General features: G+C 33.4%; 5 protein-coding genes across 5 annotated transcripts; 2 read left to right on the top strand and 3 right to left on the bottom strand.

Annotated features, from left to right (window-relative positions):
• The first annotated feature begins 2135 nt into the window (after nucleotides 1-2135).
• On the top strand, nucleotides 2136-3001 carry LOC122583248 (non-specific lipid transfer protein GPI-anchored 5-like). The gene is made up of 2 exons (XM_043755673.1): nucleotides 2136-2533; nucleotides 2678-3001. Exons 1-2 carry the CDS (start codon nucleotides 2209-2211, stop codon nucleotides 2872-2874), a joined length of 522 nt encoding a protein of 173 aa, XP_043611608.1. The 5' UTR covers nucleotides 2136-2208; the 3' UTR covers nucleotides 2875-3001.
• Nucleotides 3002-4997: 1996 nt separating this feature from the next.
• On the bottom strand, nucleotides 4998-5402 carry LOC122583492. The gene has a single exon (XM_043755890.1). It carries the CDS (start codon nucleotides 5400-5402, stop codon nucleotides 4998-5000), a length of 405 nt encoding a protein of 134 aa, XP_043611825.1.
• A 1770-nt stretch (nucleotides 5403-7172) lies between these two features.
• Nucleotides 7173-10176, top strand: LOC122583491 (high mobility group B protein 15-like). Its single transcript, XM_043755889.1, has 6 exons — nucleotides 7173-7345; nucleotides 7921-7999; nucleotides 8246-8408; nucleotides 8481-8634; nucleotides 9092-9500; nucleotides 9921-10176. Exons 1-6 carry the CDS (start codon nucleotides 7173-7175, stop codon nucleotides 10071-10073), a joined length of 1131 nt encoding a protein of 376 aa, XP_043611824.1. The 3' UTR covers nucleotides 10074-10176.
• Nucleotides 10177-10453: 277 nt separating this feature from the next.
• LOC122582086 (ethylene-responsive transcription factor ERF062-like) lies at nucleotides 10454-11511 on the bottom strand. Its single transcript, XM_043754438.1, has one exon. The coding sequence runs from the start codon at nucleotides 11428-11430 to the stop codon at nucleotides 10627-10629; it is 804 nt and encodes a 267-aa protein (XP_043610373.1). The 5' UTR covers nucleotides 11431-11511; the 3' UTR covers nucleotides 10454-10626.
• Nucleotides 11512-16353: 4842 nt separating this feature from the next.
• Nucleotides 16354-17668, bottom strand: LOC122582490 (small EDRK-rich factor 2-like). Its single transcript, XM_043754889.1, has 3 exons — nucleotides 17563-17668; nucleotides 17291-17393; nucleotides 16354-16636 (listed from the first exon to the last, which is right to left on the bottom strand). Exons 1-3 carry the CDS (start codon nucleotides 17567-17569, stop codon nucleotides 16546-16548), a joined length of 201 nt encoding a protein of 66 aa, XP_043610824.1. The 5' UTR covers nucleotides 17570-17668; the 3' UTR covers nucleotides 16354-16545.
• Between the last annotated feature and the right edge of the window lie 7346 nt (nucleotides 17669-25014).

Here is a 25014-nt window from a genome sequence, read left to right as displayed (position 1 = left end):
AATGCCAAAATAATATGAAGATGCCACCTAAGATTAAATTCTATGTGGCAATATTATAAGCTAATAAAAAATATCCTTTTTCATACGGATTGAAGAATAACATACATATAGTTTTTTTAATACTACTAATTATTATACATATTTAAAAAGCAAGTAGCTATAATTTCTAAAAAATATAGCATGTCTTTTATAATTTCTCAAAGATAGTATCATTTTATAATACGATATCATTTTGATAGATTTGTATATATATATTTTTAATATTTTTTTGGAGGATATATATAAATATGATAGATAAATAATGCCAAAATAATATGAAGATGCCACCTAAGATTAAATCTTATGTGGCAATATTATAAGCTAGTTTTGAGTTGTAGATGCTTTAAAATTGTTCGTTTTACTACTCTTTTAATAATTATATATATATATATATATATGAAAGATACGTCTATATTTACCTTCAATGTAATGCACAAAGGTTATACCCTTAATTGTTATATAAACTTTTTATAAACCAAAACTTACAATTAATTATTTATTTGTATCATTTAAATTATTTTGTTATTTTTATACCAACTTAACTACAACAAACATTAATTATTATAATAGGTATTTAAAATTTTAATGAAACTTATAAATGGTTGATAAAGCATAGTCAAATGGTTAGAGTTTCAAAGATCTCAATAAAATTATTTTTATAACATAATTTTATAATTTAATTTATAAGTTATACATTAGTTATTTAATAAATAAGTGAATTTGCTATGCCGAAATAGTGTTGCACCAAATATGATGCAAAATAGAGTTGTGAATAGTATCTCACCAAAAGTTTACATCATTTTACTGTATTAGTTGGAGATTGTTTGCACAAAAAATTTACACTATTTTGATATTTTAATACGAACATTGGAGATGACCTAAGCTTTGTGATTGATACATGGCCTAAAGAACTAAGAACCAACTGAATATTTGTTTATAGAGTTAGGTTGTTATGTACCAGAAACCAACCAACCAACTAAATGTATAAGGCTTTAAGCAGCTTACCTAAATAGCTAATCACACCTCTTTTGGTGCCACCTAATGATCAAATATGACTTTTGTTACGTCAAACAATATTTTGTTTTATATAAATGTAAGCAATGGATCTTGGATTATTATGACCGCTAAAACAAAAGTACCATATTTAATTAACAATATTAAACACATAACTTAGAACGTTTCACTATTCAACTTGGATACATGTATTAATTATACGACAAAGACAAGGTTATATATGATCATCAACCATACTATGTCTAAATAACCATTTGTCCCTTTGTCCATTAAATGAACAAAAAAACCTTTTTTTTATATAGAAAAAACGTTTTAGTACAAAAAAATCAACCTTGTATAGATTTATTTTACTTTTACATTTTGGATAGCAAAATAATCGAAAATTTTTATTGAGGATAATCAAAATTTCAAATCTTATCCTATAAAATGAAGGTTTTGCTAAATGAAGCCCTAATGACTTTTGTTAAGGTGCATAAATAGTTGTACACATACCATAATTAAAATTCAAAGTGAACTTTTGATATGTAAATATAAAACTTTTTTATACACGTTAAGTTCATTTAGCATTTTCCTAAAATGAAATTAGGTATTTATTATCTACCTAAACAAGTGAAAATGAAAAGAGAGTAACTGAAGTTGAAATCTTGTACATGATAAAAAAAAAATCCTATTCAATATACTCAATTAAAATATTACCAAAATTTGTCGAATCTAATATCTTTGGGATTTTTTTTACCCTTTTGTAACCTTGGTAATTACTAATTACTATACTTGGCCCTAATACTTCATAGAATCATTCAACTAAAGGTTTTTGGCCTTTGAAAATCACACACAAAGAAAATGATATCATTCTGTTATTAATCCCACAATTTCATACCATGCTATATACAAGATTTCAAGAGATTGGACATCAAGCCAGCCTTTTGCAGTTTTGCACATCTTTGGTGGCAACTAGCAAATGGTATAAAAGTAGGAAAAAGTAGGTTACCAATACACAATTCTTATGTTATTTCACCATTCCAACTTCCCCTATATATATTGTAACAAAAACATTTACATAATCTCAAATCAAACCACAACTTCTATCTCTAATCTTCTAGCTTCCATACAAATTAAACTACACTAAATAGAAACCAAGATCTCAAAAAAACCCAAATGGCACAATATCAAAAAACCAACACATTGTTGATGATCCTAGTGGTCACAATGGCTGCCTTATATAGCGTGAAGGCTCAATCGGGTTGCACAAGTGTACTAATTAGTATGTCACCATGCTTAAACTACATTTCAGGTAACACGTCGACGCCATCCTCAGGATGTTGTAGCCAACTTGCTAGTGTGGTCCGGTCTCAACCACAATGCTTGTGTCAAGTCCTTAATGGTGGTGGCTCGTCCTTGGGTATCAGTATTAACGAAACACAGGCTCTTGCGCTGCCTAAGGCTTGCAATGTCCAAACACCACCAACGAGTCGATGCAATGGTAATGATTTTATAAATTATTTATAAATTATTAAATAAAAACCAAAATTTTAATTTTATAAGTTACATTTTTATTCTTATACATATATACTTTAATTAGGAATGTACACTTATTATTGTTCTATGTTTTTCCAATTGTACACAGCTGCTTCTCCAACGGACTCTCCATCAGGAACGACAACACCTTCTTCTTCAGGATCACCCCCTTCAGGAACGGGCAGCCGTTCAAACACCGTGCCATCAACAGATAACAACGGTTCATCCGATGCAACTTCAACAACATTTGCGGCGATTCCTCTAGTATTTTCACTACTTGTTGCCGTGTATGCTACTACGTTTTAAGTTGTTTACAACATTATATTATCGTTTATGATTTCGCTTATTTTCCTTTGATTTTTTATCTTTATATATTGTACTAAATTAAATTCTTTCATGGTGATTGGTGAGTATATTTTGGATTATTAATATATACAATTTATTTTTGTACCTTTCTGAATTCCACTTATTAGTGTTACCGTGCGAACATTCTTTTTTATCACCATATAGTAACTAATAAAACAATACATGTATTACAAAATGATACATTTTTATATAAATTCATATAGGTACTTATATAAAAATTTACACTAGCTAGACGAAAAGAAAAAAAAATACCATGTGATGATTTCGCCATTTAATGAGTTATAGAAAGGTTATAGTACATTATAACCTCTATAAATTAATACTCGATAAATTAATAATCTCGATAAAATTAATAATTTGTCCGGTCTCAACTTGGGACCAGTACAAAATTGGACACCAATCAATAAAATAATAAGATAATAATTTTTTTGAAACCCCAAGGTAAATATATAGGTCTCATCAAAACTATAAATTAATAATTTTTTAAATATTCTAAAATTTTAATATTGTTTAGTAAAAAATGAATATATAGTCACTTGTTTGTTTGTTTTTTTTTTAACTTTAAATCTATGTTGAATTTATCCTTAAATTTCTACATTTCACTTACGAGTTGAGACATCGTCGCAACAAAAAGTTGTGAAGAGTTGTTAGCCGTTTATAATGCTTATTTCCGAGTGATTGATTTCAAAATTACTGTATCATCTCCAACTTCATTATCAACTAGATTTTGAACAATATCCATCACAAATTCTTCAATATTTTGAACTTCATAACATTCATTATATTCATCAGGATAATCCCTCAGCTCACCCACATCTGGTTTGTACTAATAATGCATACCCTTAATTAAGATCTCAAGCTCACAAATGTCTTCTTCATAGTTTACATCGTTTAAATTATTTGAGCCGATTGAATTCATGAAACGGATTTTAATTTCGAAAGCAATTTGTTTTGGAATCGTGTCATTTAATGTGTGAATGTACATTGGATATGAAAATTTTGAAAGTGATACATGAACCTCTTTAAATTAATAATTTATTAATTTATCGATATAATAATATCTCGATAATTTAATAAAATATCTCGGTCCCAACATTATTAATTTATAGAGGTTTTACTGTATAAGGGGGAAGGGAGTCATGCCTCCCAATTTCCCATCCCTCCCAAATTCCACTAATCAAATACCTCCAACTCAATTTTCCTTTTCATCCCTCCCAACCATCCCTCCCAACTATTTTTAATGGCATTCATGACTTTCCCATCCCTCACAAATTTTTTTTTTCTTTTTCATTTAATTTAATCAAACACTTTCTTTTTTAATAAAAACTTAAATTATTTCATTCAAATTAAACTAAACATTACATAAACATAAATTAAAAAGTACATAAATTTAAATTCTAAATTTCTTAAATGAAGATAACTAAATCAAACTCTCAACTGATGGTGGGTGCATCGCTGGATCGTCAAGAAATGATAAGTCTCAAGCCGATACATGCGCCGTGAGATCGTATCGGAGCCGATGATGCACGTTCTCGTCCATTATCTCCCGGTTTGCTTCCGGGTTATAAACTCTTGGCACCGGTGGATCCATAATATGAACCGGTGATATCGCCCGCCCGTTGTCTTTGATGATCATGTTGTGAAGTATAGTACACGCAACGACGACTTTTTTGATCTTCTCCTTTGTCCATAGCGGGAGGGGATGGTCCAAGATCTTCCATTTTCCCTTGAGAACACCAAAGGCTCGCTCAACATCCTTTCTTGCAGCCTCTTGTAGTCTTTTAAATTTCTTTTCATTTTGTTCCACTGGATGAGGATAAGCTTTAACAAACGCAACCCACCTAGGATAGATTCCATCGGTAAGGTAGTAACCGCGCTTGTACTCATGTCCATTTACGCTAAATGAACTGTCTGGCGCGGATCCATTACGCTCGTTTTGAAACAACGGCGATTGCTGCAAAACATTGACATCGTTATTCGATCCAGCGGGACCAAAAAACGAATGCCAAATCCACAAGTCATAAGAAGCAACACACTCAATCATAATAGTAGGTACCTTGTGATCACCCCTCGTGTATTGCCCCTTTTAAGTGTTTAGGGCACATCCTCCATTCGATTTGTGTACAATCAAGACTACCAAGCATTCCTGGAATGTGGTGTCTTTCTTCATGAGCTTGTGTAATGAGAGCCAAGTCATGAGATGTAGGCCTACGTAAGAACTCCTTTTGATACAAATTGACGACCACATCACAAAAGTACTCCATGCTCTCGCGTGAAGTTCTAGCAGCCATACATAAATACTCGTCATACGCGTCTGAAGGTTCACCCGTAGACAGTTGCTTGATCGCCGATGTGCACTTTTGAAGAGCGATGCAACTTTTTTTACCCCGTGCGTCGTACCCCTCTTGAAAGTAACTAAAGTTGGCTTCAATATCACCAACAATCTTCAAAAACAACCTCTTGCTCATGCGAAAACGATGACGAAAAAGTGGTTCGTCTTGAGTCTTCAACGAAGTAGTCACACATTAGTATGGCGTGAGCTTCTTCCCGGTCTTGATCGATATACCTACGAGTGTCGGTAGAGGTGCCGGTATCTTCAAGCTCGGCATACACTTGGTTAAAGAACTCAAAAGTACTCCCCGTAGACGATTTGTCTAACTCCGGGGAACACAAAATGAAGAAGATGAGGAAGATGAATCCATTTTTTACTAATGTGGTGTTTGTTTTGGTGAAAATGTGAAGATATGGTTTTGTTTAATGATTTTTTGGTTAAAGATGAAGTGTATATATAGATAAAGAGGTAGGAGAATTTTTTTTTTTTTTAATAAACCTCAAGCGGTCACTTTAAGGCGGACCCCACCCCATACACGCTCCTCCCAACGGCTCAAAATTGCCATCCCTTGCCGGGCTATAATGCCGCCACCCTTCATGCCGCGTTGATGCCGGATAGATGACACCGGTGTGCGTTCAGCGGCATGGCATGCCACTAGCCATGCCGTCCACCACTCCTCTCCCCCTAAAGCAGAGTTTAAATAAATTACAGATGAGTTTTTAGTACAAAAATCATTGAAGCCAAAATCATGATCAAAGGCCCATATTCGGTCTAATGGTAAAGAGTCTTGGGCTGGAACCGGTGATGGACTTTGACTTTTTTCAGCTTTTCAGTTTGTTACGTCATGAACTTGTACGATTATGCTACATTTGTATACTCCAATTTTACCTTTCTAAAACTATGCTAGTTTTCTTACACACGAATTATCAACTTATGTCTAAGCTAATTATGTAAATTGTAAATAACACAAAAGTGTGTGTTTCTTTGATGGAGTATATATTTATTTACTTATCTCTAAATCGATTTTGTATTAATTGGTCGACATAAGAAAAGATAAATCACGTGATACCGAATCCGTCGACCCGAAAACATGTTAACCCACCAGGCCACTCGGTCTTTACGACATGAAATTAACCCCTTTGAACCTAGAATAACCCATCAACCAATTTGACTTGAAACCAACCCACCAAACCTCCAACCTATTCGATATGTTTAACCCGAAACCAATCTGACAATTTGTTTTTAAATATATGAAAAGTTTACAAATTCATGACACTTTTTGTACGACGGATAAAATATTATGATTAAAAATTTATGTATCAAATGTTCAAAAGATATCCTAGAAATTAGAAAATGACCCTATTTATTACGTTAACCATATATATGATCTTTAAATTGTCAGTAAAAAGATTTTCTAGCAACTTCAACCTACATAACCTCTTTTTATCACAGATTTTGATTTTGACTTTAGTTTTTTTCTGTACTAAAAAGCGAAAAACGTCTGAGTATTAATGTAGTCATCCTGTTACATTCTTGATATTCCAAAGAACTTCATGGCTATAAAGCCTATATATTATCTACCTATTACATTGTTGTAATCCTGTCTTTGCTGCTAAAATCTGCAGGCCTAATCTGGTCTATTGATATTCAACAATTGGTGCAACTTATTGTTCTTTCCAAGGTCATTTATATATGGTAGTTGATGACTTTTAGTTAATGTAATGCTGTTTTTTGGTTTCTTTCAAATTCATTAACTTGTTTGAGAAAAAAAATTAAAATCTCATTTTTCATGAAGTTTTTGGTTTATGAAAGTATATGTCAGTATTGTTTGGTTTAAAGTATTGTTTTTTTAACGGAGGTTGAGTAACGGGTCAAAACGAGTTACAATATCTATTTTCAAAAGGCAATGGCTAAATGTTCAACTATGGAAAACAGAACCTTGTTTCATGTCGAAGCAAACAAGACACAGTATCATATGTATCCGCCACCGGTTGTTAGATACGAAGATGTTACAGCCGATTCCAAGCTCTTCATGGATACTCTTGGAAATTTTCATGCTGCCATGGGGACAAAATTTATGTAAGAGTTGTTTGCTCCATATTTTATTATATTTGCATGAATAGATGAATTATGAGTGCATTTCTTGTTAAGGTAGCATAAGTAGTGGGTCAAATTCAAAGAGTTTGAGTAACGGGTCGAAACTAGTAATTTTTTAGATGAGTTAAGAGCAGATGAATCAAGTTAGGTTGACCCAAAACATATTTTGTCTAACTATTTTAAACTTATGCATAAATAGTTTGCATGTTGTTAGAAAGTTATACAAGTTTAATGACAAACTTTTGAATAACATCATCTAGGAGGTTCTTATGCATCATAACAGACTTTGGGCAACTTTTGGCTCATTTACTTTTCAAGCCAAGTTTTTTTCCGATTGACTCGCTAGAAAATAGAAATCTAACATAACCTAAGTGGGTCTAAATTTCCAGGATATAATCTATGGCATCCGTACTCAAATGATAGCTTTGGGGGAGCAACAATATCATGTAGATGTAACATGATGTTGAAAATTTAGGGCCATTTTTTTTTAGCATCAAGATCATATAGATGCGTAGATCATCACCTTAGAGACCATTTTTAATTCTTGTATATTGTAGGATTCCAATCATTGGGGGCAAGGACCTAAATTTGCATCGCTTGTTTGTGGAAGTCACTTCCCTTGGTGGCATTAAAAAGGTTTGTTTAATTCTTTAAACAAGAGTGAAATCCAATATCGTCATATCATGGGTCTCTTATAAAATGGCATGAGAAACATATAAAGTTGTGAGCGAACTTCTACTTGTTTAGACTAAAATGATGAAGATGGGACTATGTATTGGATTGATGAATATTCGTGTAAACAGATAAACTGGGGTGCTAATGAAATATGGAGTATGTTTTGTAAGTGAAGTAAAAGCCTAACAGACTCAAACAAATTTGCAGGTTCTTGAAGAGAAGAAGTGGAGGGAAGTGACTAATTCTTTCAATTTTCCGCCTTCAGCCACAAACGCTTCATTTATCTTAAGAAAGTATTATATGTCACTCATTTACCATTTTGAACAAGTTTATTACTTTAAGGCTAAAGCATGGACTCCTGTTTCGAATGGTGCGTCTCCCTTCTCTTTTTAATCAGTAATTTCTTGTTGTCGTTTTTGAATGATTTTTATTTTCTGTTCAGATACGTGGCAGAATACGAAGCATAGTTTAACTTCAACTTCTGGAATAAACAAAACTCAACTGCCATTACCCAAATCCCAAGTATTGTCTGCAGAAACTCAAGCGTTATCAATGAAGCGACAGAAGACTTCTATAGAGGACGTGTTGCCCAAAGGTTTGTTCTGTTTTTTCCTCATTACATATTAGCTGCTATGACTGTAAACCAACATGAGTTTTGGATTGAAGCCTTAATGTTTTGCTTCCAGTTCTTGCATATATCGTCATTGTTTAAGCATACTTGTGCCTTTACATGATTTTGGGTTTCATTTTGCAAGCAATAAGTCATCCGGTGTTCAAGTCTCTTTTAGTGATCAGTTTATCTGGGTATTTTATTCATAGTCCGGGTGCACTCATGCAGTGATCAATAGTCATTTAGAAAGGGAAAGTTCATTGGTAGTTGAAGTCTCATTTCCCCTTTCTTGTGATAGTCTTGAAAACAAGATATCTTAAAGCTGATAACTTTTATTTTTCAGTATATACAAATCTTCCATTTTTTCACAACTCAGTATGATTTCCAATTACTATCCAATTCTGCATTTGCAGATCATCCTAACGCAATTCTGCATTTGCATCTTCCCCAAAACCGTCTACAGGCCTCCCAGTGACAGGTGTAATTGACGGGAAATTTGATAATGGGTATCTTTGCACTATCATGATAGGCGGAGAACCACTACAAGGTGTTCTTTTTCAGTCCACAGCATACATCTCATATCAGCCTCCAACACATCAAAACGTAGCAACTGAGTGTCCTGTTACAAGTGGAAATGAAACTCAACCACTAACTATGGTAAAACGTAGGAGAAGAAAGAAATTAGAAATGAAAAAAAGGGATCCTGCTCACCCGAAAACAAACAGAAGTGGTTATAATTTCTTCTTTGCAGAGCAGCATGCTAGGCTTAAACCACTTCACCCCGGAAAAGATAGAGATATCAGTAGGATGATTGGTGAACTTTGGAATAACATAACAGAATCTCAAAAGGCGGTAAGTGGGAAAAAAATGGGTTAACGTAGGACACTTGATAAGATAGACACCGGATATATGAGACCAAGCTGAAGATCATTCTTGTGATCTGAAAAAAAGGTCATAATATGGGCCTCGTCTCAAAACGGATACCAAAAGTCCAAAACGCTTAAAAACCTTCTTATATTATGAACAATTTCTAATCTTTTAATCCATTTCCTATTGAACTGTATCAGTTTAGTTAGGGACCGTGTATATCAGTTTAGTTTGTTATTGAGACGTTATGTCCGTGTGCGATTGATCTTGGGTCTCAGATATCTAGTTCTATCTTTTCTGGTATCCTATCCTAACAAAGTAACAAGTGCTTTTTTGTCTTGTTTATTTTCGTTATCACCTCTTGTGTAACCTAGTGATGCGTTCTTTGGTTCATTTTTAATTCAGGTCTACCAAGAAAAAGCCATGAAAGACAAGGAACGATACAAAATCGAAATGGAACTTTACAGAAAAGGTTTAAGTAGGGCAGGACATATCATAAGCAATGCAGCACCATTTCTGCAACATCCGTTAAACGAAACTCCAGAAAGTGATGATTGAGTTCAAAATGAAGCAAGGAGTACTCAGAACCTGAAATTGCCTCTCAAAGTAAGAGTCCTAACTGCAAATGACGGTAAGAAATTATTAGCTTGGTTACATTTGTTGCCACTGTTGTTTTGTGAATGTATTACAAGCTTTTTAGAAAAAGAATATCTTGAAGATATATATGTTCTCAGAATTCGAGTATGCTTCTTCCTAACTTGTGCCCAGTTTGAATCATAATGGCCATACAGTGTTGAAATGACAGAAAACATAGAATCCAGGCAATTTAATTAACAAACTAATATAAACTACAGAATGACTGAATTCGTAGACAGCCATACTCATTGACACCTTCCCATGGACTTCTTGTGGGCTCTATAAAACTAGTATCGGAAGAAAATGAGAATTGGAATTTGTATAAACCATAAAAGCAAGTTTAGAAGAATAAACCAAAAAAACAAATAACAATCAAACTCTGACATCCAAAATTCTAATCTAATATAAGCTCAGGGTCACAATGCAGCAAGACCCGGCTACTTTAATTATATATTAGGTTCTCAAAACATAATCATTAATCAAAAACAAGAGAATCCCATATTATGTCCATGTCTAAAGAAGGCATTCTGCTAAGCTGAACATCTTCAGAAAAATCTGGTGACATCAATTCTAACGGTTTCTTGCATTTGTCAATGCTTATTTCCGATGCACCATTATAAGATGTATCGTCTTTTTCAGGCAAAGATGGGGTTGTTAGGTCATTACTAGCCCTTGGCAGCCCTTGTAACTTAGCTTGTACCAAGGCAGCTGTGTTACTAGTTACTGAATTCGCCCTTAGATGGGTCTTTAAATTCGGGAAATTTAACTGTGCAAAATCCCCTCTTAATATATATGCAGCCGTGTCATATGCAAATGCAGCTTCTTCAGCTGTTTTGAACGTCCCAAGCCAAACCCTCATCCGGTTTCTTGGCAAACGAATCTCTGCCACCCATTTTCCCCAATGCCTTTGCCTTACCCCTCTAAACTGCTTCTTTGATCCACAATTTGATGTACACTTTCCAATGGAAGTGCTACTGACAATTTGCTTCTTTGGCCTCCTAGTTTTGGATTTTTGGAGCAAGTGGGCACTTAGAGCGTCTGAATTGCCACGCCTCGTTAGATCTTGTTCGTGTTTAACCAAATCATCTAACTTTAGTTTGACTTCATTACACCTTGAATCTTGTGAGAAGGTTTCAAGAAAACTTATGGGAAGAGAAGGTGTAAACGTGTCCTCTCCAATGCCGCCAGACCAAACGTTAGAAGCGTCATAAGCATGCGCTTCTTCTGCGATTTCGTGATTAAAAGAAGGCACAAATTCTTTGTGGAAGTTGGTTTTCATTTTGTAGAACTTATATGTGATCTTGGTTTAAAGAGAAAAAACCAAAGTAAAGATTCATATGAAAAGAGATGGTTTATATAGTGTTGGGTCTTATAAAATGACATGTTTGTGTGAGTGATTGTTTCAATAAATAAAAAAAAAAGGGTCAAAATGGCATTAAAGTCAGATCTACTTGTTAATGCATTAGAAAACTGATAAAAATGGAACCATTCGACACAGTTCCACGCATGCCATCGTGCTTGCCATTCAATGAAATTCTTTAATCAGCCAATGGAATCATGCCACGTCATAGGTAGATGCTATTTTTTTTTCTATAATAGAAAGTCGTTATTCGATATAGAAAGTCGTTATTCGATATCAGATCACTATATAATGGTGAAGTTTTACATATATCTAGTAAATGTAACCATGAGCCATTATTGGTAGTAGATGTAACCATGAGCCATTATTGATGATTTAATGGAAAAACCCACATAATGCATCACTCCAAAAAGTTAAACCTGTGACTTGGGGAAAACTGAAAGCAATTCCGACCAGTTGATCTAGTCTTCATTGTCAACCTATAATATGTTGTATTCTTTTAACTACAGATTTCTTAGTATGCCTACTTATATTACATCTGAATAATTCTAAAAATACTTGTATTAGATATTGATTAATTTATAGAGTTATACCCGAAAAACAAAATTTTTTACCAAATAAGCTAACACTATATTGACATCATATATTCACGCTTGATGCTAACTACTAAATATGTACATTCATAATTTAAAATCCATGTCAAAATAATAGAGTAGGTGCAGCATGTCTTACATGCCGATTTATGAAATAAACGGCTCATTCTTTTATTCATTTGTAACCATATCATATATATGATAAATATTGTTGACTATTCATTATTTGTCCATTTCTATAGCATGTGAGATGATCGAAGAGCACACATGTGGAGATTCCTAAAGTGTCCAAATTCATGTGATTTGTTTCCATTAATTTACATAAGATAATTTATACAAAGAGTTGAGATGTCACATGGTGCCTTCTTGTCTAATTTGGTTTGCAAAGACATGAGCCCATGTTTTCCATGGTTCCTTTTTGCTTGTATTTTCTTTATATTTAAATCTTAAAATAATCAATAGTCTAAATCTTCGTTTTTCAGTAAAGCTTAATAACAAAACAACATAAGATAGGATAGGTTATTTAAGTACCATATTCTAAAAACATAACCACGGGATCCCAGCAATTTGTATCAATATAAAAACGTAAATAGTATTAACCGTAAATAAGAGACATAAAATCGGAATTTAAACCAAACACATGTACGTGCTCGATGAATATAAAATGCTAAGTTGATACCACGGCACAAATTTTCTTACGTCTACAACAACAAAAACAGTACTCAATCCCTGCATAAGCAGGGTATGGGGAGGTGAGATGGATACATAGATGATCACAAACTTCAACCGTCTAGCCCAAGCATGACTTATTGGAGTTTGGTCTTGGTCATTAGCCATCTTGAAAAGAGACATGAAGCAACCGTATGTATTCTTAAAACCAAAATTAATTGTCGCCAAAACCCCACAAAAAAAACATCAGATTTCTTTTTCTGTATTATACTATGAACTGAAATGTCTCAATGTATTGGGATTGTTCGCTTTTTGGTGTTTGCACTATTTTATGTTCCTTGATGTACGTGGTCCAAAGACAAAACATGCGAGAATAAGAACCTCACTTTTGGTCTTTACCACATGGGTAGTCTTGTGATTGGCTTCTTTTAAATCATGATAATTGCAATTATTTGCTTTTTTTTTTTTTGGTTTGTTGTTTACCCCTAAGCTTCATTGATCCCAATAATTGTTCCATCTTGTTCAAAGATATTAGGTTTTTTATCCTTCTTTTGGTTTAAAAATAGAAAGAACAATGAAAACATTACTTGATCAGCTGGTGTACTTTCAACTTTCTGGTAAATGTTGTATGTATGATGTAACTTATAGTATCACCAATTAGTGGATACCTTAATTGTGAATATTGGTATAAGAAATTAAGAATAGATCAAAAAATAAGACAATAAGTTAGGACGATTGGGTTTCGTTTAATTTCTTGTAATTATTGTATTTGTACGATATGTAATTGTTTTCAACCCGCACAATTCTGTGGAGTTGTATGAGTTTAGTATGTGAATAAAAGTAACTTTTTTTAAAAAAAAACCTTAGGTATTATTGGTATAATAAATATAAAAAGTTTTATAAACACTATACACAATCGTGTTGAGGCTTGACGTTACCTCGAGCTGTTTTCATAGGAAGGTTCAAAACTCAGAGACATCTTGTAAGGACATGATGACATCTTTTATTGTGGTTTGATGGCATCCTTACCATAAATGTCATGTTTGATTGTGTTTGGTCCTTACCATAAATGTCATGTTTAATTGTGTTTGGTTCATAAAATGTTTTTGAAAAAATTATATTTATTAAAGGAATTGATTAAAATAGAATTTGACATAAATTTTTTTATTCTTTTTTAAGATTCAAGTGATGGACAAAATAAAATTTCTTCCCTCACCCCCCAAGAAATAGAAATTTCATCAAATAATAAAAGGGGATGAGAATATAAGGTTGTCGGGTATCTAAGCTTAGGTGCGGAACACTCACATATTGTTTTTTTAATCCATAAAAATCATAGGGCTCATGTATTTATTCATTAAAAAAGTAATAATAAAATATTAGCATGTGAGGGGTTCCACACCTAAGCTTAGGTGCCGGACAACATTATATTTCCTTTTCCCATAATAAAATGTTTACATCTCAACGGAATGAGATTTCTTTCATCTTTGAACAACCAAAGACATGATGATAAAATTCAATTCCAATTTTATCAAATCTCCAAAACAAACACAACCTAACGTTTTTTTATTTTCTGGCACCACCTACATGAATTATAGAGAATTGTCTTTACAACAGATTAAAAGCTAATACTGTAAAAAGAAAAATGCTAGATGATCTTTTTGTTGATTAATAAAATTTTTGTCGTTCTAAAAAAGAGGATGCTATCCAGTATTACCAAACAAAGGTATAATGATAAGTCAGTCTTCTTCATGCCATACATTGGTAGAAAATAGGCATGATACAAGTAATAGACAGTTATGTAACCAGTAACATGATCCACCACCACCGTTGAATTCTCTCTTGGCCCTTGATTTCGTATTACTTTTGTTTACAAGATTCGAACCACTGATTTATTCGCATACCGAATCATCCTTGCAAAACTTGTTACATCAGTATATATATGGTATAGCAAGGGGATGATCACACTTTTATCACACCACCACGACAATATGGAAAATACAAGAATAATAATAAAATAAAATAATGTACACCAATGCGTTACACACCAAACACATATGGATCCGATAACATCACATTTTCATACCAAACACACGATATGGACCCGATAACACCATATTTTCATCTCAGCAAATCCTATCATTCGGCATCATAAAGACCACGCCAAAGGAAATTCCCACCATACCCATCAATCCATCATAGTGCGTGATAAGGACCATACACTCATACAGAGGAAAGTTTCCATCAAATGTTTCAACTGAGTTGGTGAGTTCAAAAGGGTTGGTTCATGTCCTAAAGGTCAAATGAATTCATGGGTTGGCAAATATGTTGGTTGGTCGAATATGTTGGTTGGTATTTTAAATATTATTCAAATATTCACGGGTTGTCATGTCCACTTGTTAATTCAAATGACGAACCTGACTCTGACCCAAAAATATTAGGTTGGTGGGTTGGTACGTTTGGGATTGAAGGATCAAAAAATACACAATCTTAACCCCGTTTTACTCCCAGTCGGGTTTCGGGTTGCATGAGTGTTGTCTAACCTACTCGGATATTAATTGGCTTACCAAAGCCGAAAACACTAATATAGTAATTAAACACTAGAATCAAAGTACAATGCATAGGAAATAAATTCATTAGACGTTCAGATACCCATCCACTATTTCCTGCAACTCAGCAAGTATAAGGTTCTGCTACAACCACCAATTTAACACCACAGCAGTGTGTGCTGAAATCCCTAAACCATCATTATTCACCAAATACACAGCATATAACTTGAGTCTGAATCCAACAATGGGATAATTCCCATGTATCATCAGAGATGCAAGCAAAAGTTCAACCCTCTCCAGTTTGGTTATAGATATATATGTAATATATGGAAAGGAAAACATTACGAGTATTTGTTTATATTCGGGGAGTGCAAATCCTTTCACAGCTTAAAGTATAGCATCCAGAGGATGACAATAATGCAATTAGTGTAAAGAGGGTTGCTTTTAATTCTCTTTTACGTAATTGCATACTGTTCCAACTGTGCCATCAAATCCATGCCAACGAGCCGAGCTCTTATCGAGCAACTCGAGCTCGACTCGATCGAGTCGAATTATTATCGAGCTCGAACCCTAAATTCATACTCGAAATAATTATCGAGTCGAGCTCGAGCTTTACATAGCTCGGCTCGAATACTTATCGAGCTTTTCGAGCTTTCCATATATTATGTATATATTTATATATATAATTCTTAAATGGTAAATTTTCTAATTCTACAAGCGCTATTTGTATAAATTTTGTTACAAGTGATATATTTTCGAGCTTTTCGAGCCGAGCTCGAGTCATGTTTATAGACGCAAGCCAAACTCGAGCCTTTTTCGAGCTTTTCAAACCGAGCTCGAACCATATTGTAAGTACCATGAGTCGAGCTCGAGCCTACACACTGAAAGCTCGTCGAGCTCGAGCCATGCTTAGCTCTCGGCTCGACTCGATAACACCCCCTACCCAGGAAAAGCAAGAAGCGAATAGAAACTAAATGACAATGTATGCCTATGAGAGCAGCAAGTGTATATGCTGGTTAAACAACGCACGAGAATAACTTAACACTATCATCTTTTAAAATAGGAACTGAATCACAAACCGGCCATAAGCATCGTGTCATCAATTAACATAAATCTTTTCATAGAATCGAGCATGATAGATATATGGAGAGACTAAGTAATACGAACCCACAATCAAAGGGACGATACAATCACACATGTAAAGCGACATCCATTAAAATAATTTTCTATTTCTTGGTGCTTTTACCTCCTGTATTGCCACTCGCTGCAGCCTGTGCCGCCTTCTTGGCGGCCTTTTCTTGAAGAGCTTTGGCATCCCTGCATATATACAAATATTATTACATTAGCTATATATCAAGTTACCAGTATTTTCATTAACTGAAAATGGTACTCCCGCTATTCTAAGTGAGATCCAACTCCGTATATGCAAATTACTATCTTGCAAGTTGCAACCTACTATGATAAACTTTGAGAAATTCATCAAAACTGCCCAACAAACTAAAAGATTATAAGTTGAATTTCACCTCAATCAAAAGATAAGAAGGTATCCTAATTTTTTTTGCTAAATATATACTATAACAAAAGTCGTACCAAATTGTCATTGTATGTAATGAACTTTTATTTTCTTATCGTTGGATGTAACAAACTTTTATTCCGTTACCAGGTGACCTTCTACAGCAGGTAAAAATATAATCACGTGGCTGCGCCACATGATCAAAATCTGCTGTAGAAAGTCACTTATATACTATGGTAACAGAATAAAAGTTTGTTGCATCAAACGATAAGAAAAGAAAAGTTCATTACATACAATGACAATTTGGTACGGCTTTTGTGTTATATATATATGGAATAAATCGGGATGAAACTAAACTAAAATCAACCAAGAAACAGATCATATATTATATAACTACTAAGTGATATGAATGAAATAATAAAAAAAATATATAAAAAATAAGGAATAAAAGAAAAAACCTTTCTCGGCGTTGTTCAGGAGTTAAGCCATCATCTTTAGTCTTGCCTTTAGCAGCGTTACGAGCATTGGCTCTTTCGCGATCTTTCTCTCTTTGATTACCACGTTCGATCTTTGTTAAGGAAAATATCAATCCCAATCCATTCCCATTGCTTATAATAGATCAATCAAATTGTAAAAAAAAAAAACAAAAACGTAAAATTAATTGTATTAGATCGAATAGGAAATCGATAAAATAGCAAATTAAATAAATGATAATTTGGAATTAGGATATGAGTCATCTTCGACGATCAAAAATTCCTCTTTCGAAATTTTTTTTTTTTTTTCTCTCTTTATTTGGTGTAGTTTTGAAGTTGATGCCGAACAGAATAAGGTTTGAGTGGGTTGACCTGTTTAGGTTTTTTAATAAAGTAAATTTACAATCTGCCTAACTAAGGTTTAATTTTGCCAGATTTGGTCCTTGAAGTTTGGTTGTCTCAAATAATAGCTCAATCCAATCGATCAAACTTTTTCTGTGTGTTATAATGTTTTGGTTTTGCTAACGAAGTCTTTAGGTGCCTTAAAAAATTGCTCTTTTTTATACACATAACATGCGGCAATTAGCATTTTCCTCTTGTTATGAGTCATATTCAAGTTTTTACTTTGTTGGCTTATTATGGAATGATAATTTGTTAGCAGTTATCTGTATTAGTACAAATATTGTACTTTGGAAAATGAAAGAAAAAAATTGTTAATGTTATTGTCATCTTTCAATCTTTATCATTTTTGGAGTTTGACCCCGTTAGCTTTGCTAATATTGGAAGAAAAATAAAATAGAACAAAGAAAAGTTCGGAATGTGAGAACTTCATTTAGAGGCGACACTAAAAATATTACAGAATAAGCAAAATTAAAAATCTATGAAACATAAATCTAAAAAAAACAAAATGTTAAAAACTTTTTAAAAAATTTAAAAATCCATGAAAAAATTTGAAAATACATGACAAAATTTAAACTTCGAGGAGGCATTGGCCCCCCTTTTTATATATTCACATCACATTTAGTAAACTTATGTCCGCGCAATGCGACGGAAGTGGGGTAAGTGATGACGGAGGTGGTGGTGGTGACAGGGGCAGTGGGGACGGTGATTGGGGCGACAATGGTGGCGAATATAAAAGTAATTGATGTTAAATGTGGTATTATAGTTATTTTAAGTGTTTAGGGATATATACTGTAATATATTGTTAAGGGTATTATAAATATATTAGATTAAGATGTTTAAATTAGTGAATAAAGGAGAATAGTTTTTTGATTTTTCAAAGGCAGAAAGTTTAAGGGGAAAAATGGGTGGTTTATTATGTTAGATTATATAGATATAGATTATTATCAGAGCCGGCTTCAAAGTCGTGATGGGTCAAGCAACTGCTTTGGGCCCCCAAAGCTACAAGACCCCTAATTTTTATATAACGGACTTAAGATTTATAATATTCGGCTAATATTTGGGCTACAATAAGTTTATGGACAATGAAACAACCTTTATACTGTGAATCGAACTTTTTATTTTTGTTTTTTTAGTTATAAGTTTGATGACTAGTAAAAGGCAACAATTAAAAGATTAGGTGACCAGTAAACCAGTACGTGGTCTTTCATCGTAGCAGTTACCTTTTTCTTTCTTTCTTTCTTTGTTTATTTTACTTTATATGTTAATAAATCAGGCCTCCAAAATTAATATTGTTTAATACCATCAAAAAGGTTGAGTCGACTCTGATTATTATATAACTATTTGATTTAGGTTTTGTTGTGAATAGATAAAAAGTATCTTGGTTTATCACTAGCCTTATTATTATATCAAACATATGTTCATCGTAAAACCCGAAAATCCTAACGTTAATTTTTTTTCCAAAATATTTGAATTGCTTGAGTATATATACGAGATTACGAGGTATCACGTATCACGACAATGTAATACAAGTATACAACTCTAACTTATTTGGTTTCAACTATACTTGAGAATTCCTGTAGTTTTATGTTAGAAAATTTGAAACCAATATTTAACACAAAACATATATGTGAATATGTGATATATCAAATTGATGCTTGTGTTATAAAATCTACATAGAAATAAAACCATATAACGATTTTAATATTCTTATAAAAAGAAATATAACAATTCTCTTTAGTGTGACAAATTAATATAAAGTCAATACTAAACATAATAGTACACATAGATATAAGATAGATCGAGCATATATTAATTCGATCAGTTCTTAGCTAGCAATAATGCTACATTATATATATGACACAATGGATATATAAATAATTTGCGAGAACCTTTGAGAACTTTTCAAATCAAGGCCAGTCGATGATTATTCTTTACATGAAAATTGTTTTTTGATTGTTTTCTGAATAACTTATGTATAATTTTGAAATTTATAATTGTGTAGAGACATAGATTATCATCCGTTATACAATTATGTGGAGATTTAGATTCTTGATCACATGTGCACGAATATTACTATGATTACATGTGATCGACTTGCATACATGTGATTGTAGCAATATTCGTGCACATGTGATCAAAAATCCAAATCTCCACATAATTGTATAACGGATGATAATCCATACCTCCACACAATTATCTATACTCCTATATAAAGATTATCACCCCTTCCATTTTTAGAAATAGTTACTCAAATGTCACAGGGGAATTTACCAAATTGCCCCTTAATAAAAACCCACTATGGAAAGTCTTTATAAATTACCAACTTTGCCCTTAATTAATTAATTTACACCATAAACCCTTATTTTAATACTTAACACTTTAAACCCCTATCTTCTAAAACTTTTCACTATCACAATTACATCAACCTACACCACTTGACACCGCCACCACTACCAACAGTACCATTACCGCCGCCACTAGACCGTCTTCTACACCACCGCCGCTGCATTGCGCGGGTACCATGCTCGTAAACTTCAAAAATTACACATAAGTTATTCAGAGAAAACAGTCAAAAAACAAATTTCATGTAAAGAACAATCATCGGTTGGGCTTGATTTGAAAAGTTTTCAAAGGTTTCTAAAAAAAAAAATTAACCAAAGTAACTTTACCTTATAACAAATTAACTAAAACAAATCATCCCAAAGCAGAAACTTGCTCAGACTTGTAATAATATCGCAGCAAACATCTTTTTGTAGTCAGGCAATCGGTCCATATGTTGTCCGAAAACCACCTTCGACAATCTTGTCATCATGTCGACAAAACAGATCAATCTTGTTGTTTGCTTTCTTATTGATCACCTCCAACTCTTGTAACAAATTTCAATCTTTTCATGTACCGACATTGGTGGAGCAATACTCTCGCGATCTTTTAAACAAACGAAAATCAAATAAATCCCCAACAGCGTCTAGTTCCACCATATTTTCTTCGAAATAAATATTTAGCTATAAAACGTTTTTTGGGTAATTAATTCGATCATAATTAATGGGGGATTGTGGTCATTTTATAGGCGCCTAGGCGGTATAGAGTTTTTGCTTATGGTAAATTTCAGGTTCGTATAAACGTTGGGTTGAGTTTCCATTTTTCTGTGTTTGCGAATTATATGGTATGTTACACTAAGGTCAAGTAAAAGCCCGGTATAACCCAATACTAAGAAAAAAAGTAATTTCCAAATTTATTTCAACAATATATACCAAAATTTTATGGTATAGTAGTAACGTTTATAAAAAGCGATACAAATTAAATTTGAATAACTGTGACATAAGAATAACAATGTATAATAAGTTTATTATTATCATACAAGGTTTATTTTAATATGATCTCGATTTGCTACGATCGTACAATGTACACACTTAAGGGCCATGAACAACAACCCACACACCATTACCAAAAGGACGTACAGAAAACAACAATCGTATATAATATACTCCCAATGATTATTCTGTTATGGCTCTGGAAAATTGTTAGAACTTGGACCAAAGCTCGACGTAGTACTAAGCGTGATCTTTTTGTGGTTAATAAAACCAGAAACCATCTCATTGAAACTATCTTGTCTAGGTAAATTATTGGGGGTCTGACGACTCTGATCATAACCCCCGACCTCGGAAGGAGCTCTACGCATCTTCGTCTTCATGGCTTCGATATAAATATCGTGCTTTTCTTGATCACTAGATGACTTTTCACCAACATCTCCATGATTATATGATGGAAAATACACAAATTTTCTGAAGGGCTTTATCTCATTATGTAGTCGATTTGGAGTGCTATAGTTGTTAGTTGTGGACTTTAAAGGACTAATTGGGACATCATTTTTCTTTAGATGGAGTGAACCACGGCGTGATCTACCACAGATTGCTTTGTGTATCTTCTCACAAAAACTTGTATCATGGCGTTCGTTTGAGTGATCCTTCTTCGCCATTAATTTGCTTTCAAGAACTAGCTAATTAATACTAATGCCGGGGAATTAGCTAGTTACTTGATACTAGCTTGATGGATATGTTGTAGGATGTTGAAGTAAGTATGATCATTTATAGGGATGACAATCCAACAAGAGAAAGAAAGTCGTGGGTGATTAGTTAATAAGAGTTTAATCAATATTTTTAGTGCTAATTAAGCACGGGAAATATGTTTAATTAAGAGAATTATAAAATTCCTGCCTAATCTTCTTTTAGCATCTAAGAGAAATTCTATATATACACATTTCCACATGTTGTGAATCACATCATAATTAACGGTTCTATATGTAAGATAATATAATCTTTTTTATATTAATAAACAACAGTTTTTCTATTACTCAATTTATTAATCAAAAATTCAAATTTATTAAAATCGGGTTTTGCTTCGAATAGTCTAATCCTATACAATAAAAAGCAGGAAAAAAAAAAACTATTTCAATTCTCCTACATGATAAAAAAAAAAAAAACATGAGGAAACGATAAATTTGTTCAAATTACCGGCAGATATACGGTTACCAATTTGATCCCAAGGGTGACCGGTATTATTATCGTTATGTAGGTTTTCTCCTATTTATATTCCTTTATAAAGCATATTGTTTTTTTTATTTTTGAAAATTAAGCATTTTTTCAGTATTCCCATAATACTCTTACACCCCTATCTTCTTTCTAATCATCACACGATTTGCCGCCGCCCTCCTTCTCCACCACCGCCCTCGATCTCCACCACCGCCTCCCTTTTATATTGTCCTCGCCTTCTAGCCGCTGCAACGCGCGGGCACTATACTCGTTAACATAGAATTAAAATGGTTAGTTCTGTTTGTTTGGGTTTGGGTTGGGTCGGTTGGCCCATAGTTTTTAACCATTGGTAATTTGGTACAAAGGGAGTACATCTGAAGTCATTCCAAATTTTTAATTGTAAATTATTTTTGAAAGTCAAATTTGGGCTCATCGTCATGTCTATTCATATACCCAACTTTAATTCTAGAGGAAACCCATACTGAGAAAACCCTTGTCTCCATTCCTGTGAGCTGTCATTGTACTTGAAAGATATTTGAAGGTTTTATCAAACCGGGAACTTTTTCAGCTATAACTATTTATATGATTATTATACAGTATATCAATTTTTTTCAATTGTGTAGGTAATGGTAAACTTAAATCTATGATGTACTGTATGTTTTAATTAGATGAGGCATCGGATCCTATACAACACTTGAGCTTATAATAACGATACAGCGTCACTCACAGAGACATGTTAAAGACAACACTTGGGCTTATACTAAATATCATTGCGTACAAAATTTTGCTAAATGATCAATGACAATAGTTACACGTATGTCAATACGGGTAATAAATCTATTAAACATGAAAGTAACACACGAGCCAAAGATGTCATGTCAACGTTTATACTCGTATGTTTAATTTATATAATATGGTGATTATGTTCTACTTTTGCGAGTGTTTCCCATTATCGGGCCATTAATTAAGTGTAAAAGGGACCATCGTTATAAAACATGAGGCAGAATCGTATTCTTGAATTGTTTGGCCACCAAATCAAAGAGTACAACACGAGTTGCACTACTTTTACAGAAAGGTAGAACTCAATCACTAGGTGTGAAGCAAAAAAGGTAATCGAAGTTCAATATACAAAGGGTTTAGTGCGCTGAAATGAAACAAACTATGCCCAAAAAGTTATAGTGTGCACAAACTAACATTTTTTTTTATTGTATGCATAAATTTAGTAAAAATGTTCAAATCATGCAATGTGTATACGTGGCAGCCCATATGAGCTGCCACGTGGATAAAAAAATTTTTTTGAATAGGCCACGTGTAACGTTTTGATTGGTCGGTCACAAAAGGTTACATGATTTAAACTTTTTTATTAAATTTATGCATACAATAAAAAAAACGTTAGTTTGTGCACATTATAATTTTTTGGGCAAAGTTAATTGCATTTCGGCGCACTAAACCCTATACAAAGCCTATATCTACTTTAAGGAATTGTCATTGCCATATATAATTAAAACATTATTTCATTAATAAATATATTAAAAAAACATAACATTAACATTACATATATTTTTAGTTGTAAAATAGATGTATGAAGGTGTATTTTTAGTTGTAATGAAGTACAAAAAAACAAGGCTTCTTGTTGTCTTTCAAGTTATAAAACATCGAGTCATTATTAACATGTTTTATAACTTCATATACATAAAGATAGTACCCCTTTCCAGTCCCTTCATGCTTTGTTTCTACCCTCTTTATTAGCATCTTAATGCTCCAAGTACAATAACTAAAAATCAACTAAAAGAGGACCAGGTCCTACAGTGGTACCGATCAACGCTCTATTGATAATGGAGCGCTCGGTGGAGGATGCCTTAGTGGAGGATCAAATACACCCCGGCATTATCCACAATGTGACGACATAGGCCAACAGATAAAGATTACATGTCACACTTTCGAAATGTGCTAAAGCCAAGCGGAGAAACTATATATTTTAATCCATGGGTGAAAAATGAAAATGTTGAGTCACCGGGCATATGAGTTCTATGTAGTGTACGCTCTGAGCACAAAAACGGTACATGAGACCAGAAGATTATCACTCATTTAACTTTTTTTTTTATAAAGTTCAACGCGCATTGTTTGACAACCAAAGCTACAACACATTATATATAACAAGGCATGTAATTTTTTTTTCTTTTAAAGGTGAATTTTGCTGAAAACTTCGTGTCGCGATTCGACAGCGAGAGACTTAACACACGTTGTCTTAACCTGATCCGCGCTATAGGGCTCCCTCTAAGTAGAAATGCCTATTTCAAAACCCTCTACTAATCCGCACGAAAACACGACGATTAATAAGGTTAAACTTTGCCCCTCAAACTTGAAATAAATGGTAATGTGAGTTGTAGCATAGGAAGTCTAATCACCAACTACCACGTGTTCTTTTATCTTCCTTTTATTTCCTCTGTTTTCATGTTTGTTTTTTTTTAAACTGCTCTTCTACCTTTAATTTACCTTTCTTGACTTCCACTAGGCTACTCATAGCTTCATATTGTTTAAGCATAAGTCTACACCCGTTTAGGTATAGCGTTTATCCTTAAGTACTGGGGATTAATCCTTAATCTATAAAGTGCAATGGGGGAGATTAGATTGTTGCTACTTCGGGTGGCGATTCCCAATTGGTGACCACAAGATGTGACGCCACAAGCCGAAGTAGGCTAAGGAGTGTGTGTAAGAGAAATGAGGGGAAGAGAGAGAGTGAGGGAGAGAAGTCCCCTTTTGGTTGGTGCCTTAATC

Source organism: Erigeron canadensis, chromosome 9 (genome assembly GCF_010389155.1).
Source record: "Erigeron canadensis isolate Cc75 chromosome 9, C_canadensis_v1, whole genome shotgun sequence".
Classification (NCBI taxonomy): domain Eukaryota; kingdom Viridiplantae; phylum Streptophyta; class Magnoliopsida; order Asterales; family Asteraceae; genus Erigeron; species Erigeron canadensis.
This window is presented reverse-complemented; position numbering and strand designations above follow the sequence as displayed.

Bases quoted from the DNA above. Each gene is read 5' to 3' on its own strand.
- LOC122583248 (XM_043755673.1), top strand. From the start codon at position 2,209: ATGGCACAATATCAAAAAACCAACACATTGTTGATGATCCTAGTGGTC. The intron at 2,534-2,677 runs GTAATGATTTTA...AATTGTACACAG, and splicing joins ACCAACGAGTCGATGCAATG to CTGCTTCTCCAACGGACTCT.
- LOC122583492 (XM_043755890.1), bottom strand. From the start codon at position 5,402: ATGAGCAAGAGGTTGTTTTTGAAGATTGTTGGTGATATTGAAGCCAAC.
- LOC122583491 (XM_043755889.1), top strand. From the start codon at position 7,173: ATGGCTAAATGTTCAACTATGGAAAACAGAACCTTGTTTCATGTCGAA. The intron at 8,000-8,245 runs GTTTGTTTAATT...ACAAATTTGCAG, and splicing joins CCCTTGGTGGCATTAAAAAG to GTTCTTGAAGAGAAGAAGTG. The intron at 9,501-9,920 runs GTAAGTGGGAAA...TTTTTAATTCAG, and splicing joins TAACAGAATCTCAAAAGGCG to GTCTACCAAGAAAAAGCCAT.
- LOC122582086 (XM_043754438.1), bottom strand. From the start codon at position 11,430: ATGAAAACCAACTTCCACAAAGAATTTGTGCCTTCTTTTAATCACGAA.
- LOC122582490 (XM_043754889.1), bottom strand. The intron at 16,637-17,290 runs GTTTTTTCTTTT...GTATATATGCAG, and splicing joins CCTGAACAACGCCGAGAAAG to GGATGCCAAAGCTCTTCAAG.